The 22,782-nt window shown below is 40.4% G+C and overlaps 2 protein-coding genes across 2 annotated transcripts; both read left to right on the forward strand.

Annotated features, from left to right (window-relative positions):
• Nucleotides 1-11,866: 11,866 nt before the first annotated feature.
• LOC127782543 (putative germin-like protein 8-1) lies at nt 11,867-12,715 on the forward strand. Its single transcript, XM_052309802.1, has 2 exons — nt 11,867-12,012; nt 12,177-12,715. The coding sequence occupies exons 1-2, from the start codon at nt 11,892-11,894 to the stop codon at nt 12,713-12,715; spliced, it is 660 nt and encodes a 219-aa protein (XP_052165762.1). The 5' UTR covers nt 11,867-11,891.
• Nucleotides 12,716-20,841: 8,126 nt separating this feature from the next.
• On the forward strand, nt 20,842-21,932 carry LOC127781517 (germin-like protein 8-2). The gene is made up of 2 exons (XM_052308479.1): nt 20,842-21,022; nt 21,186-21,932. Exons 1-2 carry the CDS (start codon nt 20,899-20,901, stop codon nt 21,725-21,727), a joined length of 666 nt encoding a protein of 221 aa, XP_052164439.1. The 5' UTR covers nt 20,842-20,898; the 3' UTR covers nt 21,728-21,932.
• The last annotated feature ends 850 nt before the right edge of the window (nt 21,933-22,782 follow it).

Below are 22,782 nucleotides of genomic sequence, written 5' to 3' on the forward strand. Positions count from 1 at the left end.
TAGAGAAGACGCCGGCGATCACGTGAAACAAGAAAGGGGAATGAACAGAACAAATCAGAGACCACGAAATCGTCGAAGAACATGAGCAAACATCAAACAAGCTAGCGGAGTTCTTCTAGCGTGCGCACGACGCGGAGCGGGTGTCCGCCATGCGCAGCTGCGGGCAATGCCGCTGTCGTCCCCGTGCCGGAGCCTCTCCGTCCTCATGCTGCAGCACAACCCGGTGCTCGGCGACATCCCCAGTGGCTTCCTTCTCGGACGGCCGGTGAGCTATTTTCCTGTGCACGGACGGCCGGCGAGCTTCTCCCACGTGCGGACGGCCGGCAAGCTCCTCCCCCGCGCGCCGCCGGCTGGTGAGATCCTCCCCGCGCGCGGACGCCCGGCGATCTCCTCCCCCGCGTGCTGCCGGCCGACGAGATCCTCCCCGCGCGAGGACGGCCGGCGAGATCCTCCACACGCGCGGGCGGCCGACGACTTAGAAGGGCTGCCTCGTCCTCCACGACCCCCTCTCAGACGATGCCCCGGCGCCCTCCCGCCTCCTCTGCGTGCTCGAGCCGGGCCGCTCCCTCGCGCGCGCGGCGCGGCCAGCCGACGAGCTCGTCCCCCGTGCGCCGTTGTTGCCGCCCTGCTAATAGAAGGTGAGAGGAGGAAGATATGAAAGAGAAAGAGGGGAAGAGATGAGGGAGAAGATGAGATGAGGTGGAGACTGCTGACATGTGGGTTCCGCTTGATGACTCAGCAGGTCAACTGTCACATAAGTAAGTCAATTGCCACGTAGGATAAAAATGCCTCCAAAACTGTCCGGGGAGTTGATTTGCAACGGTTTTCGGAGTTGGGGGATGGGTTATACCCGGTTTTGCGGTTGAGGGATGCTATTCATACACGGCCATGAGTTGAGGGAGGAAAAGTAGACTTATTCCGGTAGACAAAATATATATTTTTCAACAGAAAATGGGCCAAACACACACTTTAGGTCCAATTAGCTAAAGGCCGAAGCCCAAGTTGGTTCTCTTCATTGGCCGGATCAAATGCATTGCACCAGGACGCGTTCACATGCTCCATGCGTTTGCATGCATGCATCCGGAGAGGACGAACGTTACTACCAGCTGGAGCTAGGAAACAAAAGCTGTTAAATTCCACGTGAAATTTAGCTCGAATACTACCGCTGCTGAGTGATCTTTTCTCGAATTATTCTAATATGTTTTGGACACTTTTTCAAAAGATTTTTTTTTCTTCACGAACGAATAAACGATTTGTGCTTCGATGTATTAGAAGGAAGCCTAAGAAATTCTACCAAACAACAAACTCCTAAAATGAACAGGAATGAGGGTGCTATTTCAAATGATTTACCGCGTGGTTTTTACAGGAAATTAATTAATTGCGCTTAGCTAGCTATGGGCATCCAAAGAACGCAGGTAATTAACAAGGCGTTTGTGCCCTCAAACAAGTAAGCATAAATACCCCCATTTCTTGGTTTGCATATCGTCAAATTCAAAAGCCAGAGAAGCTTTGAACCTCTTGCCCTCAAGAGAAGTCTCGATTCATCCGAGGATCAGAAGAGACGATGAAACGCGGCGGCCGCCAAGCAAGGGAGATCCCTCGATCTACAGAGGTATGCAACTTTTCTGAAATTCTTTCGTTGTCTAGGTTAGATTAGCTAGAGCTAAATCTTCATATGGTTTCTAGTTTGTTTTACTAGATCTATAGCTGCAAAAGATTATTTGTTCCAAGATCTATTTCCATGGGAGTCTTGAGAGATTTCATGGTTTGTCTCAACCTTTTGGTAGGGTACGTACGGTATAAATCGATTGATTTTTCATTGTTTGGAGACGTACAGATTCATATATATATGCTACCCCTGTTCATTTGCTGTTTTGCTTATTAATATCTCCATTTCTCTGTTGATTTGATCGAATGGTAGATTCATCTTAGTATCTAGTTCGTTGTGTAGATCTATTGGACGTTTTACGGGCTATTTTCTACTCAGCAGATCTGCATATATAGGAGCTTGTAGGATTTGTGAATGAACAGAAGAAGGATATTCCTATCCATCTAGGGTTTTCTATCTAGTATCCTACATATATACACCTATAGCTAGGACAGATAGAGAAGAATGAAATGCTAAAGACACAAACACACACACGCACAAAATAGTTTGTGTTTTCACTAATTTGTGTGTCACACAAACACACTCGCACACGGTTCAGTGCACATAAATACAAATAGTCTTTTATTTCATAACAATGAATTTAAATATGGTTAACATGATTTATTACTTTTCACCCTTAGTTTAGTTCAGTATCTTGGCTCGAATTTTTTCTCTATATATGCACATTATTATATTTTCATCACACTAATTGGTAAAAGAAAAATGATTTTCAGATGGCATCATCATCATCAATGAAGCAAGAGAAGGACAATACGATTATTGTTCTAGCATTAGCAGCACCTGGAAGTAATTTCAGACCACCCCAAACGAGGAAACGGAATAGAACTTCTTCATCCAATGGTGCGAAATCAAAAGTGGCATCGACCACTGGATCTTCAGGTATATATGTGATGCATGAATCTGTGTGATTGAGTTCTTGTGTGTGTGTGTGTCTATATATATATATATATATATATATATATATAGTAAATTTGTCCTATATATGTATATATATATGCATATATATGTATGTATATATATGTATGTATTGTATGTATATATATATATATATATATATGTATATATATATGTGTGTGTGTGTGTGTGTGTATACACACACACACACACATATATATATATATATATATTACTATATATATTAAAGCAAAGTTATAAAAATAATAATAATCAAGGTCACATATCAAGTAAAAAAAAGTAAAGTGAAAACGATCAGACCTTGTAACACACACATGTCCCATTTTGATTTACTTTCTTTGTTTAAACGTGAAGCTATTTAACTTGTTAGGGATAGATGATATCATATACATGCATGATTAGTTGCTTTTCCACACTTTCCATGTACTTTTGATGGTTATAATAGTTGATTGAAACTAACATCGCAGGAAAATGTTCTCTACATTTTTCAGTAGCATTATTATTTTTCCATCATGAATATCCCTCGTCAATTGTATGCACATTTGTATATATGTCATATTTATTAATAAGTTTTTTTTTCACACATATAGGTCCAGCTAATCCTGAAGATATGAACGATGTATTTGAGTTCACCCTGAACAACAGTATATTGGATCTGTAGTAGACTAGTAGCTCAACAACAATGCTCTAGACCTGTCCATCCATTTGAAGCTACAAACAAACATGAGCTATTTTATTAGCAACAATTTTACTGTTTTAGTGCCTAGAGGACACAAGGTCTAGAGAAACAATGTTGAACTTTGTCTATCTCTGGATCCATAAGTCTCTGTTGTCTGAAGAAATTATGCATGTTAATTACTTTTTGAAACTTGCTCTAGTTTTTGTTAAATGTGAAGAACTCTCTTTGCAGATGAGGTTGGGTTAATTTATTGTGTTCCTGGTGGCTATTATTTTTTGAGGGTATTATATATCATGGATATTCCAATAAGTATGTTGAGATGATCTGCAAGTTTCATCACATTTTACATGGTGATATTTAAGCCGACCTAGCTAGTTTTTTCTCTCAGTAGCTTTTTGAAGGTTAATTGGCTACTAGGAAGATTTCATAGATTCATAGATGCCTTTCATGTCATTTTCGTCCTTGTCAGTAAATCCACACAACTGCATGTACTCAGCTAATTGGGCTAGAAATTTCTCAGCACACTCATATATATGCTACTCTCCCTTGAGAACATCATGTCTCACAATTTTGATGTTCTCTGTTGTAATAAAAAAAAGTTAGAACAACGCATTCTCTATTGAATTAAGGGTTAGAATTAATATAATACACATGGTACAATTACTTGTCAGAAGCTATATGTATTCATGGCCTGCTTGGACCAGATAAAGAAAAGAGCAGTAAGAAAGGAGAACGTACGAGTAGTTAGGAGGCTGCCGAGATCGATCCGGTTAGGTTTTCAACTGAATTAATCGAAGTACGCGTGGCTTGAAACTGTCTTAGGCAGCTGCAGGTTGAATTGTTAATTAAGTGCAATATTATTGTTGTTATCAACTTAGTTCCTTTTCAATTTGCCATATTTGGGATGTGGCCGGATACCTGGATACCTGAAGACCACTGAAAAATTAAAAGTGCCATATGGATCAAAGATACGAAAGGGACTAGTATACATTACATCTATATACCTACTTAAAAAATAGGTAAGGCTTCCGATCGTCCGTTTCGTCCGTTGTCGTCGTGTGAGTCCGAGTCTGTCTTTTTTTTAAAAAAAAAAATCCCCGAGCAGATCAGCCTCTCAACCCCTTTGCCCAAATTCCCAAAATACATACAAAATCACTCAATTGCAATCCCAAATCAAAACTAAGAATCCCCACAAAATCAACATCCCAAATCGAAACTAAAATCCAAATCCTAACCCTAGCTGTTTCCCGGAGCCGCCCTCCTCGTGGCCGCCGTCGTCGTCATCACCATTGTCGCCGCCGTCGTCCGCCGTCGTCGCCGTCGTTGGCATCGCCGCCTTCCGCCGCGACCGGCTCCCGGCCGCGTCGCCACACCAGGAGAGGGGGAGCAGCAGCCGCTGAGCCCACATGCGGTCGCCGTCGACATGTCAGAACTCGAAACTAACAACTTGGATCCGACGTAAATTAATGTATCAATCCCTGGATCAGTAGATATTGATACATACAATATAACTGGTTCTTTATTGCATACGTTAAAGTTTTACAATAGTAAGGGTTTTACAATAATAGGTACTCACCTAACTATTTAATACACAACGGAAGTTCTAGTACATTCTGACTAGAATGGTATAACCTTTAGGGCCGGGTTTTCTAAATTATCGGGGTCATCGTAGTAATAGTCATAAGGGTCCTCCTCTTGACCCAAATCTAAAAAAGGGGTTATAAGAGCAAGGATGAGTATTCGCAATACTCAGCAAGTTATCATGGAAATATGTTATGCATTAATATATAGTAGGGTTCTTTGCAAAAAGCAGTAATAAATAATCTGGAAGAGTTATAGCAATAATTTATAAAACATATAGACTTTAGATTTCTAACCAGGGTACCATATGAGTCCCGGTACTCAATTCCATGAGTACGGCTATTCGAATAGTTTCAAAAATATTCTATTGCAGCAGATGTACGCTTTATCCGCAGTCCACGACTTGCTGATAATCATCGGTTTTAGTCATGGCACGGTATTAGGTTATTAACAATTGTGGCATCTGTTCCATGAACTTATATCCTCATATGCTCTGAACGTAATGTTAACAGCAGCAAGAGGAGTTCTGGCGTTCCCGAGGTATTTAAGGGGAACTGATCGTATGACACCACGTCATCTCGATCAGGGTTTAGAAATATACCATAAATATAATTGAGCTCAACAAACCAATTACCTGTACATGGTAATGGTATAAATTGCCCTTCGCGGCTATAGTTGCCTCCTACGCGAGGACTTAAAAATAAGAACCACTATACAGAGGTGCCATATTGCTAATTAACATAATAACTAGGTCTGTCCCCATTCTAGAAACTGCGGTCGTACCAGTTCGTTCGACATAAGTACCTAGTAAAAACTATATCGATCGAGACAGTACTAGCTACCCGGAAATCATCCAAATCTTACGTACTGTCCCAATCTAAGTATAAGGTATTTTAACCAGATTGTAAGCAAAATAAGCAATACTAAATTGTCTGGGTTTCTATGATTGATTTATGCATAGAAAATAGAATATTGAATAGAAGGCTATAAATAAATAATTTATAAAATATAGGCTTAAATAATCAAAAGGTATATGGTAACTTGCCTTGCTCGATGTCCTGAGATTGATTGATATTATCTATTGAGTCAGAAGAATCCTCAAGACCTAGTGTTAGACATATAAGATTCAAATTCAAAAGGAGTTCAAATAAAATCCAAAAATAAGAAAAATGGAGAAAATAAAATAAAATGCAAAAATAGCAAAAATGGGCTCAAAAGATAGAGAATGATTTTAGAAGAATATTGGTCCAAGTTTCACTGGAATTGGATCTATATTTTAAAAGATATGGGCTTCTAAAGTTTGAAAATTAAATAAAAGTGAAATGTTACTGTGTGCGGGTCCCACCTGTCAGTCTCTCTCTCTCTCTCTTCTCTTCTTCTACCTCCGGCCGTTCCCCAAATCGGACCGGCGGCGCTAGGGTTGGTGATTGCGGCGGCGATGGAGGGGGAAAGTGGTTGCGGCCGAAGAGGGGAGGGAGCTAGGGTTCTTCGGCGACGGCGAGCGGTGGCGGAGGGATTAATTTGATGCATGGATGGGCTAGCGGCTAGGGCGGCGGTGGCACGGTTAGGCCGTGATGGTGATCAAGATGATATGAGTTAGACATGGCTAGGGGAGGGGTTCTAGAGCATCTACGAGGTACCTAGATGGATTCCGACAGCTTGCCATCCTTTGGCAAGGCGTGGAGAATAGTTGTCGACGGGCATCTCCATTGGCGGCGGCCGTGCTCACGTCGGCAGCTCAGGGGGTGGAATGATAGTGAAAAAGGATTGCTAAAATGGAATCTAGGTAATATGTAGATGGTTGAAACAGAAGAACTCACCGAGATAGGTCGAAATGAAGGATTGCGGCCGGAAAAACTCCTCGGCGGTGAAGAACAAAGCAGCGCGGGGGTGGCGGTGCTCGGCTTGGTGTGGCAAGGTAAAACTCGACGAAGGGCTTTGGTTAGGGTCTAATATACTAGAACATGGTTGATATAAGGTGTTCTAAGGGATATTTAGGGCGGAGGATGGATGGAGAGGTGTGGAGTCGATCGCGCACAAGGTGTTCGACCAACGGGCGATGGTGGTTGATGAGATGGATTGGTGAGGCAGAGCTTCGGGGTTGTGGGGTTATGGTTGCTGATGATCGATGATGGACAAGGAAGGGATTGGGGTCCTATTTATAGGGCTAGAAGAAGTGGATGAGCTCGGGCACCATCATCGCCATGGATGAGCTCGATCTTTGGATAGGGCCAGGGTGGCAGAGGCTGTGAGAGGGCGGCCAAGATCAATTTGAGTGGCGGGAGGCCACGTTTGAATACTTACCGGCGAAGGATTGGCTTGACCACGTGCGAATTCGGCTAGCGATGTGTTGGCGCCAATCCGAGCGTGACGTGCGGCGGCGGCGAGGGTGAAAACGGCCGACTCGGGGGTGAATGGTTTGAATTGTGAGTGGGGATACCACCGTCTATCTTCAATCCAACCGTGCGGCAAAAATTGGCGCGATTCACCCCGGGTAGAATCAAAATCGGACTCGGCGGCGGCTTTGGACGGGCGCGCACGGCGTCGAGCGGCGATTTCTTGCGGCAGTCGTCGTTCCGGCTTTGTTGTCGTCAAGATTGGTGCGGTGATGATGGTTTGAGGGCATCGAACGGCTAGCAGCGCGCCAAGGCGATCGGGCACGCGCGATCGATCCCGAGACCGACGCGCGGCGGCTCGGCGCGCGGCGAAGTCGGACGCTAGAGAGTGCGCATAAAGGGGAGGAAGTAGCAAAGAGATCCACGGTATTTGAGTGGGATGTGGTCCCCTAGGATCAATTCTAGACTTTGTGCAAGATTGGATAGGGATTGGGCTATGTTAGTTGGGCTAGGCATTCTGCCGAACACCTTGAAGGCAAAGAACAGTGTTTTTTCAGAAATTTTGAATATTTCCCTAGGAAAAGAATCAATTTAATCTATGAATTTGGAAGGGTTTCACTAGGGTTTGGAGTAAAGCAAATCCTCACTAATATTAAGGTAAGTTAAGGAAATACTCTATAGTTTGAAATTTGAGAGAATTTGCTCAAATTCACTAAGGTTTGGAATAAAGGGAATAATTAGAGTAAATTAGTAGGGTTCTAAAGAAGTAATACTTGAACCAATTTAAGAATCAAATAGATTTTTAAAACACACTAATTTAATCAAAAGCCAGCATGATGCAGTCTAAAATTTGAGGATGTTACACAATGCCACCACCGCCGTCAGATCCGCCGCAGGAGGGAGGCGAGAGGGGTCGGAGGGAGCCGCCGCCACCCGGTCCGTCCTCAGCTGCCACCATCGCGGCCGGATCCACCCACGGTCGCCGCCGACGCTGCTGTCGCCGGATCCATCGCGCGAGGGAGGCGAGAGAGGGGGGGATCGGCGCTGCTGGGGAGGGGGAGAGGTGCCGCCGGGGAGGGGGAGGGGGATGGGATGGGGGAGGGGGAGAAGCGCTGCCGGAGAGGGGGAGAAGGAGTGGCGGAGGGGGAGAGGTGGTGCCACTGAGAGAGAGAGGGAGGGAAGGGAAATGTTTTTAGGGTTAGGGTTTGGATCTTTGAACTTTTATATAGGTCGCGATCAATCAGGACTGTCCATCAGATCGGACGGCTCAGCTTCTCCCGCGTTCCCAGGCTGCCCACACTATTGGGCCACTTGTAATCTCCTCACAGAATAAGTTTACTTTATGTCCCTAAAGTTGTTCCCGAAAATGTTCTCAGGCTGCCCACACTATTGGCCGCCTCATGGGCCGCGTGTACGCACGGAATAAGTTCACTTGAGGTCTCTTAAGTTGAACTTTTTTTATTTCATTAGGAATAGATTTTCTTAAAGAGCTCATATCATGTAAAACTAAACCCTAATCATCTAATATTTTTATATTTGGTATAATTTTAGTTTACCCGTTGCAACGTACGGGTATTTTTTCTAGTAGAGAGATGAGATACGGTCGAAATTAAGGATATATATGACATTAACTTATACATGTGTGTGGTCAATCTACTCTGTTCTAACGCTATATCTTTATCATATGTTTCTCTGCACCCTGATAACTTGTGCATGCATGACCGACACCTCCTTGTTTCTAGGAGGATAACGTACATGAATCAATTTAATAGTCCATCCAATTAAATATTCATCAAGACCAGTTCAGAGGAGATAAACCAGTCGCTAGCTCAGCATCTTATTATTGACCACTTCAGGGTCATCTAATGCTGACGAAGTGACGATCGATGTTACGTTGATTGATGCTTATATATCTAACTTAATTTGGATGTGTCCTATATATATGTCTTCTATTCACTCAATTTCCATGTAAAATTTATGCCATGTACTTGTTTGTGTGTGGAAGTAAAATATATAAAATATTCTATTTAGTCCATCACTGTTACAAGTCCATCATTGCGAATATGCGTGAAACAGTTGTCACTTGTTTAATTAAAAGAAGAGAGTGTTTCACCCCTACCAGGTTTTGCTATTTCCTTTTGCATATTTACGCTGGCGCACCGAAAATTTCAGAACAATTTTTTTTTGAAATATGAACAAATTTTGACCAAAGTCACAAAAAATATGAAAGAACATAAAAAAATTCGGGCGAAATAATGTCGTGCAAACACTGCTTACAACTATATATATGTGCAGTTTTGGAATTAATTTGTTCCTCAACATGTCGTTAGGTAGTTGAAGCGACAGGCGACACTCTATGTGGAACGGCCTTTAAATTCACATTGACTAGGAGCTCTAGAAATAGCAGAGGTGAAATGTGCAGAGAAGCAAAACACAGCTTATATTATTGTTTGCTGCAGTATTTAGAACAATTATGAATAGTCTGCAGCGCCATATTGTGATATCCAACTATCTATAAGTGCTCAAGACCCAATATAAATAAAAGAGATGAGAAAATTGGTTTGGTGCTGCATTTAAATATCGCGGTTTTAGTTCTATATCAATTGCACCAAAGGAAACCTATTAGTTTTATTAGCACCAAAAGTTAACTACGTTAGCATTTCATCGAAACCACCCATACCTTGTACCATATTAGCTACTCCTTTGCTCCCTTCCCTTCTTCCCTATGAAGTAACATGCACCGAAGCAATGGTAGTTGAGCTCGAGGGAGGTGGTCAGAAGCTCGTCGAGCCTAAGAACACACATGCTTGAGATATTGCCGATAACTTCTCTTGAGGATGTCAAAGGTAGCGGTTAAGCTCGAGGAAGGCGCCGACAAGTTTGAGCAAGAGAAAGGGGAGGGGATCGCAAGAGAAGAGGAATAAACAGAGTGGAGTGTTAATTGGTATTTCACATCTTGTGTTTCAAGAAACACAAAACAAAACAAACAAAATCTAATCGATCAATGTATTGGATGCATTGATGGGATGTTAAATATAAGACCAGAATTAAACCTGGATGCTAATAAAACAATGTGTCGGTGCAATATAATAGACCTAAATTATGATGTTGGAATGCTGCATAGCCAATTTTTGCTAAAATTTAAAGCACAAAATATCATCCATATGGCAATGGAATTAGCTTAAAAGGGATCCATCAGCGTGGCATCTAATTAAAGGAGAATTGGCTGTGTTCATGGAAGGCTAAGAACTGGGTCGATCTAATTTCAATTAACTGATGTCAAGATAGTCAAGATTAATACTATAACACACGCCTGACCATGTGTCAGAATATGTATATTAATTGTAGAATATCGTGAGCTATATATATACGCACGTGCGTGTACATGTAATTGCTGCTTATCATGGTATATGTCAATATCTGATTCCTCTATATATGTACAGGTACAAGAACTTGACAACATTCGTAGAATTAGTTAAGTATTAACCGGTCTCTGTCTCACTGAGCAGGCAAATTTTTTGTTGAAATTAACGCTAAATTAAAGAGGCAAACGAAACGAGAAATATGGGATCAAGTGCTATAGTTAGTTATTATGAGGTGCAAAAATTAATGATTCTGTGTTCTTTTGTTCATGAAACCAGATTACATTAGTATCTTTATCTCGCAAATCCTGTGACTTTAATTAATCATTCTACCCTGTTCACAGAGGACGAAGAAATATATATCCCTACTAATTAATTAGACTGGGAGGCCTGTTCTTGTTCTTTAATTTAGATAACAGATCATTTGATCTCTAAAGCCGGCCTGTATATGATTCTCGTTTATTGATTTAGTCAGAGCATAGGACTTGGATTAGAACCAGAGAGCTTGGTCAGAAAAGATGATTAGATGAATACAAATAGTATACGATAGCAGCATTTCGACAAGAAACATTAATTAGATTAATACAAATATATGGTGGCAGTAATTGGATATGAGTGTTTGGACATGTGTTGACCCAGAATTTGATGTCTCACCAAACAGAACGAGAACAAGATATTCGATCGAATTGTCATTTGTTGGAAGCGAATTAATGGTAGGTTATGCATATGAAAACTATTTGAAATCTTCCACACCTTGATAGACTTGGCATAAAAAATATTTTCGATTCAAAAATTACATACTGGATGTGGATGATTTGCTTCATTAGAAATAAGCTCGTGATTTGTATGGGTTGTAAATTGATTTCATGTAATTTCGTAAATTTTTGTATGTTAGAATAATTTCTTGTTCAATCAATTGGAAGTGTTAATCATTGTACCATTATCAAAGGGATGAATAATGTGACTAAATTTTTAGGGGCCTGATTAAGTACAAATGTTAATTAATTTGCTATTACTAAGTCATCCAATATATACGTATGTGTAAATATGTACAGTCAAACATGAAGTTAGTGAATAGATAATCAGATATCCAGATATACGTTTTCTAAGAAAACATGAAAACCTGATACAACATACTTAATTAACACGTTATAGACAGCGTCTGCAAAACCATTTCAATCAGTTATGTTGGACGGTTTCACATGACTTGTTCTTGATCTGTTGCACACACAAGGTCAGACCTTGCAGGATCTCCCTCTATCGACGGCTATATAAACACATCCATCCCTTATGTCCAAAGCATCACTACACAAAACAGGAAACACAAAGCATCTGATCAGGAAAACATAATGGCTTCTTTCATTTCCTTTCTGCTTCTTGCTGCTCTTATTGGGATGGCCTCATGGCAGGCCATTGCAGCAGAACCTAGCCCTCTCCAAGACTTCTGCGTTGCCGATCTGAATTCCGCAGGTACATATATATGTACATGTGCTTAGTTTCAGAGGGAATGTTTGTTTTACTAGTACAAGCAGCACAGATGAAACTAAATGTTGATTTATATATACTGGACAGAAACAAAATGGTGTACTATTTGGTACATATTATGCTAATTAAATTACTTTTTGTGTCAGCAGTGCGTGTCAATGGATTTGCTTGCAAGAACCCAACGAACGTGAGTGCAGATGATTTCTTCAAGGCAGCCATGCTTGACAAGCCAAGAGATACGGTGGTCAATAAGGTTGGATCAAACATCACTATGATCAACGTCATGGAGATACCGGGTCTCAACACACTTGGCATCTCAATAGTGCGCGTCGACTATGCACCCTTGGGTTTGAACCCACCGCACACTCACCCTCGTGCAACTGAGATCTTTACGGTGCTCGAAGGGACACTTTACGTTGGATTTGTCACGTCCAACCCAGACAACAAGCTCTTCTCCAAGGTGCTCAATAAGGGTGATGTGTTTGTATTCCCTAAGGGGCTCATTCACTTTCAGTTCAACCTTGACCCCCATAAGCCCGCAGTCGCTACCTCAGCAATTAGTAGCCAAAATCCTGGGATTATTACTATTGCAAATGCAGTGTTCAGATCAAACCCACCGATCTCGGATGATATTTTGGCCAAGGCATTTCAGGTGGATAAGAAGATTATAGATTTGCTCCAAGCTTAGTTCTAGAGAGCAATTGACAATTGTCCTATTCTTTGCAACACTATGGGACAATTACATGCATGGACCTGATGATCTATGCCATATATAGTACATAGAATGAATAGGCTTTCGTGCTGATTTATGTCATTATATTTGTTAATTTGTTTATCCTAATTAATTAATAATACATGGAATACATTGGACTATGGTGTCCTTTTTCCTCGTTACTTTAAAGGAAATTCCATCGAAGTTCATGAAAAAGAAGAATATGCGATTGTCCATATGCAAGGTATTCAATTATGTACTCATGTCTGAAGGAACATATAGACCCCTAGTGAGTTTTGGTTGATAGATGACAAGATAAATTAGGGGACTAATGTGCAAATTGAAGAACGATGCAGGAATTAGCCTCCATGGTGTTCAAAACGATGAAAGACACCCGTCTAAATCAAGCAAGCATAAAAAAACTAGAAGAAAATTTATACTTGCTTGCTGGGTTATAGGAATGTCGTTGTACTATTAAGAAGGGTACGTGTCAAAGGCTCTAGTTGGTGGACCAATGCTCAATACTTTGCTTTGTTTTCTTAGTGAGAGACACTTTGCAGTTCAATCACTTGGATTTGGGGGCTTAGTTGCTTACCGGACATTTCGGTCATCCTCCACTGTCTGCCAGACAAACTAGACCAAAGACTCCGGTAGTTGAGATCAAAGGTTCTGATAGTTTTTGTCTGGTTGTTATAACAGGTGGAGAGGATACTCTAGTCTTTGAGACAAGATTCTATAGTTTTTGAATATGTGAGTGACGACTAGTTATTTTTGGGTGTGTGCGAGTATTTAACTCACCCATCCCCCTCTTCTGGTTGGTGGCTGTCACATATTACCTTCTTCTCTTGGGGTTTTAAGCCATTCTTCTTGAGAGAGAGAGAGAGAGAGAAAGAGAGAGAGAGAAGGGTTTGGATCTTGTGAGGCAAGGTTATGTTGAGCACTTGTGGATCAACGACTAGCCTTCTACATCATGCTTGTTACTCTGGTTGGTTTTCCTTCTAGCTAGCTAGGCATTGCATGTGAGTATTCAATCTTTGTGGGTAGCATGGGAAGGTTTGTGAATGTTCATCCTCTCCTCCGCAAGGAAAGATGCATTGAAGTGGAAAACCAAGTTGGTTGCTAAAGTTGCTTGGTAGAGCAAATGTCACGGAACCTGTTGTCCAAAGTTGGGATCGTTGTGGTCACTTGGAAACAAGGAGAACCAAGGTGGTTCCTTAGAGGCTAAAACTTTTTCCTAGTTACTTGCTTGGTAAGGGTTGGGGTCGAAAAAGATATGGATCCTTGAAGTTCCTCAATGGAGATTAATTAGGATCGCAAGATCTAAACTTTGGGAAAAGAATCGTGTCCCTGTTTCTGCTGTGCCTTCTCTGTGTATTTCGCTTCCTATGTTTCGTGCTAGTTCCCTTAGTTTCGCTGCTCAAACTACTCTTCCATGCTTCCTACTCGCAGGTAGAAAATAGGGACCAGAGTACCTAGTGTTAAGTGTTGGTAGGCCAACTCTACACGTGCAGAACTCACGGACCGTAGTCTCCGGTAATTAGGAAAGACACTTTGGTGATAATATTTGATATAGTTCACTAAGCGAATTTTAGGAATGCACATTCACCCCCCATGTGCGACATCAAGGTCCTTTTAGGGTGTACATATATGTACATGACGCTTAGGGGGTGAAAAATGACATGTATTTCCCGCTCCACTACCCGACCCAAAGGTTTGTGGGAAAAATGAGGGAGAGAAAAATGGATACCTAGTACTATACACGTCTGATTCCGAATCTGCTAAAAAAATATAGGATAGGATATGGGAATAGTTGTATATATCCAACAATATGTCCCGTGTTATCAAACATGTAACAAAATCTATTAGGAGTCTAATTATAAGCATGATAAAAGTTTGGTCAATTACTATTTTATAAGCTCACAAATTATATTGCACATTTGTTTCTTGATATATATATATATATATCATTGCATAGTCAGGGATGTACATGTATATATTAACAAGGTTGCACAATGCGCTAGGGCTAGACCTACCGTTTCACTTAATGCCAGGTATTTTATAATCCGTTGGAGACGGTTATCACCATATGGCCCTCTACTCAACATTCCACAACAGTGAGCATTGCTCTGCCTAACAACAAAAAATGGTGTCCTGATGCACTGATTTGATTTCTTGTTAGGGAAAGATGATACTATACATGATTAGTTGCTTCAACTCTTTCCACCTACTTTTGATTGTTAAGAGAAGCAATTAAAACTAACATTGTATTAAAATTAATGTTTTTAACATTCATTTGTTTTGTTATAAATATCACAGTTAATGTATGCACATCTACTATTTTTTATCAAATATATGTTCCAGCTGATCATGATGAAGACGCGAACAACGTTGCGTGTGGACTAGCTCCCACACTGTTGCATGTACTTCCTATATCCATCCATTTGAACTGATGTCGTGCTTGGCTAAGAACAAAACATAAGCTATATATTTTACTAGCCATAGTTTTAATTGATTAGTGCTTTGGGGGCACAAGGTAAAGAAGCGCAACTTAACCGGTAGCATCGGTTGGCTTAATTTGGAAGATTAATATCGGCGCATTTTATGTCATTTCCATCCTTACAAATAAATCCATTAATGGCACTGACTGCATCACAGTCTCACTGATACATGCACAGATCATTAAGTCAAATTTATATCATCCCAAAATAATGTAGCACATACTCCCTCCGTAAAAAATTAAAACACACTTTTCGGGGTAAACCAGACAAGAACTTATTCAGATTCATCCTAAGAGTTGATTTTTTTTCACGGAGGATGTATATATATAAGCTACACGTACTCTACCGTGAGAATAATATATAAATGTTTTAGATCACTAATTAGATAATCTCTGAATTTTTATGTTGATGGAAAATAACAAGGGTTAGAATACGTGTCACTTAAAACTATACTACTTGTCAAGATGATGAATAAGTCCTGGAGAGGTCGGCTAGAGTCATATATATATATAGCTCATATAAGCGAGATAGATATGCTTGATTGCCTGCCTGCAGAGAGAATAGATCAAATTAACACAGGTAGTAGGATGAAGAGCTAGGAGGCAGCCGATCAGTTGTCAAGGCTTTAGTCTTTACTTCTTAAGAAAGATGAAGGCATTGAAGTAATCGTGAAGTGCAAACTGTTAGAGAAGCGTATGATGGAGCTCTTCTCTACTTTTGGGTGGAACTTTAAAAGGATTGAAGCTTAGCTTTTAGTTCCTCTTGCTTGTTATCTCTCTTTAAAACTTATTTATGCTTTACCCATGTAACGGGAGAGTCTTATGTACTTGTGTTTGTGACTTTTAGGCTGTGTACATCCTCATAAGATGTAGAGGCCAGATTTTTTATAATCCATTATCTTAAAAAAAAAATGGAGGCAGCCGATCGATTCAGTGAGCTTTTGAACTGAATTAATCAAACTACCATTAGGTTGAAACTGTCGCAGGCAGCTGCAGGCAACAGAGCGTGTTGATTCAGCAATTAACGGATACATATGTTGCTATCAACTTTCCTTTAATTTTAATGGAGGTAAAAATATATTCCCTTTTAATTAATTAGCATGTGTCATGCCCTTGACTAGTCAGGCATCATGCCGTCACACACACAAGGATGCCTGAACTAAAAGAGACGTGTATGGATCAAAGATACGAAAGGGACTTAAAAAGTGTATGTTACAGGAACAGACACTGACAAAATTAAAGATATGATATTACCTTTTAACGTGTTTGTGGCCTGTCAATCTACTCGGTTCTAATACTATCTTTATCACTTTTATCTAAACCTGATGACTCAGCCAGCCAAACATCAATATCATGCATGCAACGACAGGCACTACCATAATCTAATTAATTACTTATTAATCGGCCAACCCTGCTCCAGGAAGATAACTTGAATCCATCCACTGAATCCACCTGCACCTGTTCAGAGGAACGAACTGGTCCCTAGCTCAGCTTGTTATATTTGACCACTTCAGAATCACCTCATGCTCACAAGTCACAACAAAGCATCAGATATAGCTTCATACAGTACAGAACAAGCATCGACCACTACTACTTCTGCAGAACTGTAGATCAGTGGGAAAATTGCATCAACTTAAGATGGACTTCTCCAAATTCTTTCTTCTCACAACTCTTACCGCTTTTGTTAGAAATATAGTAATAATTCAATATGTTTTAATCCAGAAATATAGTATAATAAACATGACATATGGAACAGAGAATGATTCTTGCATGGTGGTAAATATGAATATGCTAACAGCAACGATAGCATCTAAAAACATGCATAACATCGAGATGCAGGGGTGGAGCTAGAGCGAAATGGAGGGTGGTGCCACTTGCTTAATTTACTCTATTTTAGATCGAGTTTAAGCTGATGCGGGTGCCTAAGTTTGTATTGAGGGGGTGCACACATGGTGAAAATAGGTGAAAATATGTGAGGTATAGCTAAAAAATTTTCTTGACCGGGTTCCGGGGCACCCTCCTATTACATAGTAGCTCCGCCCCTGTCGAGATGAGAAGAACATACATGGAGAACGCTCCGGATCTAGATGAGACGTTGTTGTTGTTGCTGCTGCTGCCGCCGCCTTTGTTTTTGTCGCTTTTCTCTCCTCCGTTACCGTCAGGGAAGGCCAGTGGCCCGGCTTTTGATTGAAAGCCAAAAAGCGGCAGAGTTCAGCTGGGGTTGCCAGCGTACAAAAGAGGATACAAGCTCCCGAGGGGAGAAAAAGGCCAAGATACAGGCGCTCAATGAGCCAGCCAACTTTTAGCGCAAAGGAGACCTAACATCTAATCACAAAATGAGTCCAATGACGAAATAGCAGCCTTTACCAACACAACTCTAAAACCACAACTCCTAGATTTCCTAGAAAAACTAACAAAAACTACTAGCCCACTCCCACTCTCGAGGGTCTCAAATTCACCACCATTTGCTTCATCCTTTCCACCATCACTTCCAACTTGATTCCTTCCTCAGGTCGATGTTTCCTCCACTGCAAAAGATAAGAGGTAATTTGGAAAGGTATAGTTAGTGGAGAGTAAACCAATTTTCTTCTAAAAACCATATTATTCCGGGAAAGCCAAAGATTCCAACAAACAGCAGCCAATAAACTCAAAGTAACTCTAACAAAATTTTGGTTAGTATCACCCTTGCAAAGAAGAAAAAACTCCTCAAAATTCCTAGGGATGGTGTTCCAATGCAGAGTATCTCTACAATGCACCAAATCAGCCTAGCCATGTCACAACAGAAGAGAATGTGGTTAGTTGTTTCCAACATCCCACAAAGCCCACAGGATTCTGAGCCCACCCAACCCCTTTTTTTTTAGTTGCTTAGCAAACTAGATTCTGTTCCTAAAAGCTAACCAAAGAAAATGTTTGATCTTCATGGGGCAGGGGCATCCGCACATCTCAATATTCACCTCTCTAACACCTCTGAAAGTCAGGGCCCTATAAAGAGACCTGGTAGTGTATTGTTTGTTTGTTGTCGGCCCCCAAACTAGCTTATCATGTGAATCAGATATCTCAATGTCTTCAATGATATCTTTCAAGGCTCCCTATTCAGAGACTTCATCAGGACCAAAAGATCTCCTATAAAAGAGAAACATTCTGCCCCCCCCCCCGATTCACCTGTTTAACTGACAAATCTTCTTGGTTACACACTATATACTGTAGGGAAGAGGGTTTTTAGAGGGCAGTTGCCACACCAGACATCGTTCCAGAAACTAATGCTAGTTCCATTGCCTAGTATCCATTCAGAGCCGAGATCCATCCATCTTCTAATATTAAGTAAACCTCTCTAGAATTGGGATACATTTCTAGCTTTCTATTGGAAGATCCCTCCACCTTGCAGGTATTTTTTCCTCAATAGCTCTATACACAAGCTCTTATCCTCTGACTCAGTTTTTACAATCCATTTGGCCAGAAGTGCAATGTTCATCCTCCTTGTTTCTATGAACCCTAGTCTTCCAAAGTCTTTAGGGAAAGCCATATCTTTCCACTTGATCATATGGTATTTCCGCCGTTCCCTCCCCTTCCGTTGTCGGTACTGGTCGATATTGCCCTAGAGAAAGAAGAGCTTGACCTAGAAAAAGCAGTGCCGAGAGCAGTTACTTAAAAACTTTGATCATCTTGCCTACCTGTGCAGGCACTCAGGTGGACAGAGTTCTAGAGGCCCACTTGTCACAAACACTACACGTAGGTATTCTGTACCGAGAAGTATCGGGGCTATGACAGAAACAGAAGGAAGAGAAAGGTGTGCCGAGAGGAAGAACCAGGGAAACGAAAAAACACACAAACACCACGCCGCATACCAATGAAATCCTGCACACACTCTAAAAAAAATTAAAATCTAGCATGCACCAACCCAGCTTAGCCGCTATACATACGTGACCAGACGTCACCAACCCTATGGAAGGGTGCTGTTAGGTACATGGATTAGTTGCAGTCTATATTACGTGCAGGTAATTAACACATCCAGGAGAAAACACTGGACAGTGCGTACTTAGTGATCCTATCAACCAAAAATATGCATGATATTGCAATCCAGCTAATTAATTACGTTAGGTGCACATAAGCCAGATGTAGTATAAAGCTAAGCCAGCCGTTTTCCATACGACATATGCATTATGGATGCAATTATCCTGATCCACGCGCTTGATTTAATTTGATGGGATGCGTACATATTTTGATTCCTTGTCCTAAAGTATGCAAAAATCCCTGTCCATCAGGTGTGTTGTCTACACACGGCTATGTCCAATTGTGTTATATATGTTGACTTGAACTTTTTCGCAAAATGGATTTCATTAATTGGTTCCTTTTCAAAGTGACTTCAGTAGATAATAGGAAACGATGGAGGTGACTCTATACCACCTAATTTAATCGACTTTGTGTTATTAGGTGGCACATCAAATATCATTATCTATATCTCTACCTATACCTTAATTGCAAGCTAGGGAACAAAAAATTGAACCCATGAATTGTGAGACCACAATTCAGAGATTAAAACAAGGTATGCCAAATATGAGTATATATATACGATATAAAATAACTCAAATTCGAATTAAGAATAAAAATGAAAAATAGCAATTGGCTTTGAAGATTAATTACGTACTGTGCTGAAAAAAATTAACAAAAAAAATCTGGAAAGAACATAAGTGTGAAATTTCAGTATCTTCTCAACAGTACAGAAGAAATATTTACATTAAAATTGTCATCATTTTTTTTGGAAAAGGGTAATATATATAGTATTAATCAGAGTGAGTACATTCAGACAGAACCAACTCTGATACTGGGGAAGTTTCATAACCATAAGCCATACACCCGATGCTATACCTAAATTAACGGCCGGCATTCGCCAAATTAGTATATAGAAAATTCTCTTCTGCCAACATCTCTTTAAGTTCTTCCCTAACCAGAAATTTGTCATCTAATAAGTCAATTTTTGTAACCTTATTTTTTTCTAAATTCAAACGAACTTAATTTTTTTGGGCGAAAGCTATAGCACATCTGACAAGACCCACAGGTAGACGTGATTTTTTTAAAAAAAAGTTATAAAATTGCATGCACCTTGTATCAAAATACTTTGACATACATTGCAAGGGAGAATATGTTGCTAGACACTTGCAATTGATTAGCTCAGGAATTAATCCCTAAGTATAGTCATTAGCGATTGCAGTTGGATGATGTATGCCAGTAAATTTCGTATCCTTCTTGCATCTGGTGGTTACTAATTACTTTAGGCGTAAATTTAAACACTATATGTATTTTAATCAAACTATCACAAACTACTTATTTGAGACGTTGTAATATAAACTCAGATTTAACACTAAAAATAGCACAAAACTATATATTTAAAACCCAATATCACAAAACTACGGTTTTATGATATAAACGGTTTTATGATATGCAAATATGTCAACTAATTAACGTCACAAGGAAACCAGATAAAACAGAGTGACAATATTTAATCAGCACGTACGTTTACAGAGAGCAGAGAACCATTTCAATCTGACAAGATCACACACTGCAAACTGCATGTTCTCTCCCTCTCTACGCCTATATAAGCATATCCATCTGCCCGATGATCACACACAAACCATAAACATAGGCTTCTGATTAGAGAAATCTAATGGCTTCTTCTTCCTTTTCCTTCCTGCTTGTTGCTGCTCTTCTTGGGTTGGCCTCATGGAAGGCCATTGCCTCAGACCCAAGCCCTCTCCAGGACTTTTGTGTTGCTGATCTGAATTCGCCAGGTACATTTGAATATGTTCTTAATTTCAGTGGTACTCTAATTTCTTGCATATATGATAAGCAACATATAGGAAATTACTATATGTATTCATCTCATAAATATTAGAACTGAAAGAAATATATAGTTGATTTGCATGCTAATTATTTTTCCTAAACATGATGCAGTGCGAGTAAATGGATTTGTTTGCAAGAACCCAATGAACGCGAGTGCCGACGACTTCTTCAAGGCAGCCATGCTCGATAAGCCTAGAGACACAAACAATAAGGTTGGGTCCAATGTCACTTTGGTCAATGTCTTGCAGCTTCCTGGTCTCAACACCCTTGGCATCTCGATAGCGCGTCTTGACTTTGCACCCTTGGGTTTGAACCCACCACACACACACCCTCGTGCAACCGAGATCTTCACGGTGCTTGAAGGAACACTCTACGTCGGCTTTGTTACGTCCAACCCAGACAACAGGCTATTGTCCAAGGTGCTCAACAAGGGTGATGTGTTTGTGTTCCCTGAGGGGCTCATCCATTTTCAGTTCAATCCTAACCCACACAGGCCGGCAGTTGCCATTGCTGCACTGAGTAGCCAAAATCCCGGGGTTATTACTATTGCCAATGCGGTGTTTGGATCGAACCCACCTATCTCAGATGATATTTTGATGAAGGCGTTTCAAGTGGATAAGAAGATCATAGATTTGCTCCAAGCTCAGTTCTAGAAGAACTACTGATTGTCCTGTTGGTTGCACCATTAAGGACAGTATACTACATGCACCTGATGCTCTGTACTATCATCATAGTAGTACGTAGAATAAATGGGGTATTGTGTGCTGATATTGTTATCATGATATGCTAAAGCAGTATGTTCACTTATAGTACATGGAATATATTGGACGGTGGCGTTATTTTCCCTCGTAATTAAAATGGAAAGCAAACCTCTTGAAGTTCATGAAAAAAAATTATCAGATTTGCTAAATTTCTAGCACCAAAAAATTTCATTGATTACAGTCGGTTTGCATTCCTATGCGCTATGCCACACAACCGCACAGGCCTAAGGCCTCCCAACTGTGCTTCCGTGAGGTTGAAGATTGTTTCCACACATACATCATGATGAGTGATAATTATATATTAATTACATATATGTAATTTCGGGACTTACATATGTAATTTTGGAACTTACGTATGTAATTTTGAAACTTATATTGTAAATATACTAAAATTATATATGTATTTTTAGGACTTACATATGTAATTTTGGGGACTTACATTGTAAATATACTAAAATTACATTTGTAATTTGTAAACTTACAATGTAAATACATACCGACTATTTTTTGGTGAAAAATATGGCGCCATAAATATAGCTACTCCCTATATATGCATGTGTTACTATGGACTCGGAAAGACGTTATATGTTTCTATGCCTACGATTTTTTTAGTTGCAACCGAGAGATAATATATCAATTGAGACAAAAAAAAAAAAAACGTTTGCTTCGCTAGGATACATATTATGAGAAATATCATGCAATTAACTTAATCAAAACGCAGCTACTGGTTTTAGCTTTTCCGGCAGCATACTTGAACCCTCAACCCTTCCATGATCACTCGTTTCTTGAAAAGAAACCTTTCACCTTTTCCCTGAGCTATTCTCTGCTCTATAGATAAATATGGGCAGTAGGTTTCTTTGAGAGGACTTGTCCTTCAACCAAAAGATCAACTTCGCCGGTTAGCCGTGTCAGCCTATGACCACGGATGGTTTAATTTGCATTGCAAA

This window comes from Oryza glaberrima, chromosome 8 (assembly GCF_000147395.1).
Source record: "Oryza glaberrima chromosome 8, OglaRS2, whole genome shotgun sequence".
Classification (NCBI taxonomy): Eukaryota; Viridiplantae; Streptophyta; class Magnoliopsida; order Poales; family Poaceae; genus Oryza; species Oryza glaberrima.